A 6,414-nucleotide genomic window follows, 5' to 3' on the forward strand; every position below is an offset into this window, starting at 1 on the left:
GTAAGCTGTGTGAATGCCCTATTCACCCAGTCTCATTCTTACCTTTGTTAAATAAAATATCCTGTCATAGTCACGAGTCCAGCTTTATAAACTCTTCTAAAATAATCTTTCAAATAGCATGGAATTTCCTTCACATGGCAAACCAAAACTTGAAAATCATCAGGCAGTCATCATCACTGAGGGTATCTGTGTCAGAGCATTGTGAAGACAAATTGCTTTTGCTTTAGTGGAAGTTACGATTCATGAGAAAATGCATATAGTTATCGTGACAACTTGGTAAGAGCATCTTTTTTGCAGTCTGTGATGATCTTTGTATTGAATATAAGCACAAATCCTTAGATTTTTTCTGGAGCAGATGAAAGCAAAAATACATGCAAGCTCTCTGGCATTTGAAAGAGGTATGAGGTACATCTTTGGGGAGAAAGGAGGGCATCTCATCTTGGTTTAGTTCTGCAAACAAGATAGCTATCTTGAATAAAATCCCAGAAAAGTTGAGCAGTGATATTTTTGCCAAGTGCTGCATTAACTCAGAAAATGCTCCATTTTTTGGTAGAATGTGTTCCTTATGGTAAATATCATAGTAAGTGACTTTTAGCATTTGTTTACAAATATTTGTTGAAGCGAACATTTTCTTAAATGTGCTATACTAAATAATTCAGTAGAGGGTTGGACAGAAAAAAAAAGACTGAGGTAGTTCTGGCTTGAATTGCCGCATTCAGATTTGACTGGATGTTTATTGTTTGTATATGAATTCAGTGTTTCTGAATACAGCAAATTTCCCTTTTTTAAAAATGCATCAGAAAACTATAGTTTTACAATGTCTTTTGTACTAATTAAACCAAAATGCATGAATTATTAAACATGCTCATTTGCAGTGTTCATGCACTTGAAAGGTTTGCTTTCGTTAGTAATAAGGCACACACACAGCTGAAAAGAGGTAATTAGAGCATCAAAAGCAGTGAACCATCCTGAAACTTCATAATGCTTTGCCTGAAAAAAAATCACCATTCAGCTGAATAGCAAGAAAACAAAAAAAATGTCTACACTGTTGAGTCCAGAAGGATGAGAACCAAAGTCTTTCCAAGTAACTCCATAGATATGCAAGAGGCTTTTAGTCCTCAAATATACCTTCAGAACTGATGTAGGAATGGCAAAAGGGAACCCCTGTGGTTATATTTCAAAGACTCTGTTTTCAAGTAAGAAACACATTAGTTCTTCTAAATCAAAGACTTTTTCATCCTGTGAGACTGTTTCAATCCTAGCAAAGAAGAAAAAGTTCTGATCTCAAAATTTTTCTTTTCTAATGATTTTAATAATCTGCTTGTTTTATAAGCACTTGCAGGGAAAGATGCTTCTTGCAGATAAGAAGGAGCGCTGGCACTTTTTATGATAGGAAAATGTGTACATCATACCAAATAATGAGTGCTCTGTGTAAGCCATGCCAGAGATTGTGCATTGCGTATCCAGCTTTGGAGACCAAGTTACACTCTCTGGTTTCCCATTACTGCAATCCTGTTGGAACTTTGCCCCCAGACATTTAGAAAATTACAGTAAAATGACTGCATATTGTTTACACAGATTATTGACTATGCTTTCTTATGTAGATTTAGGGAGGAAAAAAAGGTCTTTTTTACACAGCCTGAAGCTCTTAAATACATGTGCGAAATGTCTAGACAGCAGCTTGAAAACCAACCTTCATCTCTGTAAGGTTCAACACTCATCTTTTTCATAGTCCATGCACATCCATGGCTCTCAAGAAGGAGCGGTGTGTTAAGATACAGAAGTGGCTCTCCAAGGCGACTGCGGGGGTCTGCCAATGAGCCATGCTCCGGCTTCTGCTCCGCACCGGCTCCTTCCTGGAAAGTCGACCATAAAACAGAAAATGCAGTAGTAAGAGGGAATGCGTGTGAAATTACCTGGCTGGTCTTAATAAAGCAGCGGGCGTTGTGCCGCCTGGCAGCAGCCCGTCAGAGCTGGTGTTAGGGCAACAGACTTCTTTGGGAAAAGGCCTGTTGTTGCGGGGAATAGGGATGGGGGTTCAGCACAGAAAATTGGTCCTTTTCTGCCGGGGCTGAGGGATGCCTCTTTTGCATGGTGGGCAACCATGGGAGCACAAAAGAAACCCCGCTTTCTGACCCCGGCAGTCTCTAAACATCCCTGACAAGAAAGAAGGTATTACTTTGGTATTTATAGTTAGTCACAAAGTTTTCACGCCCACTGTTGCCATCTCAGAGGCGTGCTTTGCTGCCCGCCTTCGCTGGGGCCCTGACAGGGATAACCCACGCCTGAGGCAGCCAAACGAAGGCCCTCACCACCGTCGTTAGTGGGCAGAGACAGGTACGCGGGGGCAGCATCTCGCTCCTACGCTCTTGTCTCTCTCCCCCACTGGGGAGGAGCAGGTAGCGATAAGGCTCCTAATTTAGGATACCGCGATGCTGCAGAAGATGCAGCCACAGGGAGCAAGCAATACTAAGAGTTTCCCATCTAGGCTGTCTCCTCCCCGCAGCCCACGGGGAATGGTCGTTGGAGCAAACCGTCCCCACAACTGCATCGTGGAAGGACTCGGCCCAAAAGGGAACCCAGAAGCAAAATAACTGGGGTGCAGCATGGGTGGCCAGGGTATGGGGGTCTGGGTGCCAAGGGGCTGTTGGGCAGCACGGGCATACCCGCGGGCAGCTCCGTTCGATGCCTTTAGTTAAGTGGAGTGAGTCGGCGCCTGCCAGTTCGTGTGTCTGTATCCTGATGTGCTTTCCCCCAGCGGTAGGTACATTGCTGTCTCGGCTGAAATAGGTCTCATACGCTGAATGGGTCTGGCATGAAAGGTACTGTAGGAAAATAGGGTAAATGAGTAAAACCAAATAATGTTACCACAATTCATTTTTCAAGTGGTAACCTGTATCATTATAAGCACAAACCTTCCCATCTCTCTAAACTTATGTAAACGCTATTGTGGTGCATGTCAGCCTAATCTTGAGATATGCACATCTTACTCTATGGGGATTAGACACTAAGTACCATGCATCTCTGTTGGAGATTTAGCTAGAATAAAACATATGGAATCAGACAGTGCCTGGGGGATTTCTATAGGAATAACCAGTGTTTCTGTCCAAATGTAACTTCGCAGCAATTCTCTGTCTGTAACCTGAAATTATGGATAGAGCAGATGCTGTTACTCATTTAGGCAAGATTTGCAATGCCTTGACTTATATGAGAAAGCAAAAGACCTGTTTTATTTTAGATCATTGGACAGCTTTTAGTATGGTTAGGAAAAACGGAATTGTTATGCCTTGTTTTATTATGAAGAAGTGCTTTCCTAGTGTACTGTTTATGCCACTGCCACAGCTCAGCCTTAATTTCTACTGCTGTAAATAGCTCCTGTAGACACAGGTGTAGTAGTGCCAAGAGTCTTCTACTTTAAACATTCAGGGTGCATCCCATCTGTAGATGAGACTATGGTTTTGATATCAGCTATAAAAAGGAAGCTATACAGCTGCAGAGGTCTGTAAAGAAGGGGAAATGCTGTTCTTGAATGGGCCTATAAGTGCTTTTTTTCATATATACATGAGGTTACACCATCAAATATTTTTTTAAGGTAATGTCATTATGTGCCTGATTGCCTCTCATTTGCTTGAAGTAACTTTATGAATGCCTAACAAGCAGGCCAAAAATAAATAAGCCAAACTGATTTCTGTAGCAGGTCTAATACACATAGAGATATGTGGAAGGTAACACTTATCCCTGCCTAATTACAGATAGCAGGTCCAAGGCACCTGTGTGAACTCTGTAGATTTGCAAAGACAAATCCTCTGAACTGAGGAGGCTGCCATCACCAGGTTCACATAGAAATGGCCAGAAATTAGGGGAAATAACAAAGAGGAGGTTTCCTTGACAATACAGAACAGAAGGGAAGGTTGATGCAAGAGCTAGGTGCCAGCTCCAATGAATTTTGTTGCTACAAAACAGCAGCATATTGATGGCCATAGTGGTAGAAAATCATTAGTGGTTTAAATACAGTGATGATGGATGGCAGGTAAATGTAATTATACTGGAACAAGAATGCTTTTCTCTTTTATTCAAAAATCTCTTTAAAAACTATAGTTTTAACACTCATGCATCCATTTAAAATAATTTGGTCATTCTATTCTGGATTGGGGGTCATTAATTGTAATTGTGAAGGTTTTCATTTAAAATGGAAAATAAGAAAAGGAAATCTACCGAGCCTGTACATTTTCCAAGTTTTGACAAATGAAAACCAAGACTTTTTCTTCTAGGATTTTGAGAAAAACTTCCTGGTCTTTTCAGTTTGTCTTCTTCATGCTGTGAGTGCATGTAAAACACATCGCACTTCTCCTTATAGTCATTCTAGTATGGAAACAAATATTAATAGTGAATTCTTATGGGTCTGCCCAAAAGGAGACTGTTGACCCTTGATTCTGTAAGATCATAGCATAGTAAATGGCTGACAAACAATATACCAACTCTAAATGCTGCAGCTGGATTGATTACAGATACTCTGCTTTGGTGGCCAAATCCATCAGCTTGATTCCCCCAGCCAGTAAGTGAGCGTAACACAGCACACGACCATAAGTAAGGACTTGTTTTTTCACTTTTGCCTCCCCAGGTGATCTCATGCATTTGCCACCCTACCTTAGGATGGACTTTTTATTGAACCGTGGCGTGCAGGGCACGAGCAGAGACCTGGGTTTGGGGCAAGCCTGCTTGGAGCCGCAGAAAAGCCGAACCTTGAAGCGCCCCACCGTCCTGGAGCCGATACCCATGGAGACATCCTCCACAAGAGAAGTACAGTCATGGCAACCTGGTGCTGTGGCGACGTTACCTCAGCGAGAAGGAGCTGAGCTAGGACAGGCAGCAAAAATGAGCAGCTCCCAAGAATCCCTGCTGGACTCCCGGGGCCACTTGAAAGGAAACAATCCCTACGCAAAATCTTATACCCTGGTATAACAAAAAGAGCATGGCTGGACAGTGGCTGTAAATATTTACACTGAAAAAAAATCCAATGAAAGCTACCTTTTTTTTATTGAATTCCAATATTTATAATTAAAGAAGAAGATTGCCAAACTATTTGACAAAAAAAAAATATGAACGACAGACAGTGCAAAGACTCTCTTGCTTTTTTTCTGTCTGAGTGTGAGCTTCATCTGACTGGACATCTGAATTTTTGGGTAAAAGAGTCCAGTTTTCTGATCTTCACAAGCGTTTGTGTTTTTACTGATTTTCTACGAAGTGCATGGAGACTTAACTAAAACATTTTAACTGGAAGTTCCATCAGACAAGATTTAAAAGGGAAAAAAATCACAAAAAAAAAAAAATCACCCTATTTGTGAATTCAACAGGAACATTGATTTGGAAAAAAACAAGTCTTTTGTCATGTTTGCACCTTTTTTTTTAATTAGAAAATGGGTCCTTGATTGTTCTTTTTTTGTTGTTAATTAGGATGAGTGATGTCAGTGGAGTGAGGGGACTGATTTGGGTTTTTTTTTAATATTAATTTAATGAGACACTCTTTGCATTTTGTCTATGCGAAATAAAAGGGTCTTCTGCCTTTATTTGTGACGTCTGCTTCCGTTGCCTTCTGCTGTACTTGGTTTTCCCTAAATGTAACCACCATGTCAGTTCCAGAATCTGAACAATGTCTTCTTGTACCTTGGGCAGAAAAGGAAAGCGGGGGTCATACCTTTGGAAAAAAAAATTGACGTTCACTTACCCACAGCTTTTTTGCTACCATGGGGCAGAGAGCTAGGACGGTGCAAGTCCCGAGTGCTCTGAATCAAACTCATCAGGGACTGTCTGCATTCGCTTCATCAGCCACTGGGAGGCTTTTGTTCAGCTTCAATATTTTTTGGATCAGAAGAAATGTGTTGATGTTACTTTACTTACTCCCTAGGAATGGATTTTTAGTCCATTTGGGAGTAGCACTCACAGAAATTAGTTGCTTACATAAGGACTGGGGGAAAAAACACAAACAGCTTTTCCCATAATAGAAGAAAGGGGAGGAAAAAGTTACTCCAGGTCTAAGATCAGCACAGCTTCCTTTAGAGGAAAAAATCTTTTTACAGAGGACCTGTCAGCTCATATTACTTTGTTGCATCTTTTGATTACACGAGAAGTAATATTGCTTGTTTTACACAAAGTATAAATGATGAATACTATAGTTGGTGGGTTTAACACCTTGCTAAGTGCCTCCTTGTGTGTGTTCTGGCTACCTGTGTGTGCCCTGACCAAGAGAACATGGTGCAGAGCATCCCAGATTAGCGCCAGCACAAACACGCTGTTCAGCACTGGCTGGAAATATTAACTGGGGTCTGAAAGCAATAAACTAGGTACACTTGAGCAGGCTGAGAACCTCCTGCAATTTCCCTGGCTGGTGACATTGTGGGCACTGCTAATTCAAAC

General features: G+C 41.3%; 1 protein-coding gene across 1 annotated transcript in view; it reads left to right on the top strand.

The window, feature by feature from the left end:
• The window catches only part of DSCAM (DS cell adhesion molecule), a 471,653-nt gene extending 466,086 nt beyond the window's left edge, over positions 1–5,567 (top strand). The window contains exon 33 of the mRNA XM_069785096.1: positions 4,622–5,567. Coding sequence (XP_069641197.1) covers positions 4,622–4,962 — 341 coding nt within the window. The 3' untranslated portion in view covers positions 4,963–5,567. The remainder of the gene's footprint in view (positions 1–4,621) is intronic.
• Positions 5,568–6,414: the final 847 nt, after the last annotated feature.

Source organism: Haliaeetus albicilla, chromosome 6 (genome assembly GCF_947461875.1).
Source record: "Haliaeetus albicilla chromosome 6, bHalAlb1.1, whole genome shotgun sequence".
Lineage (NCBI taxonomy): Eukaryota > Metazoa > Chordata > Aves > Accipitriformes > Accipitridae > Haliaeetus > Haliaeetus albicilla.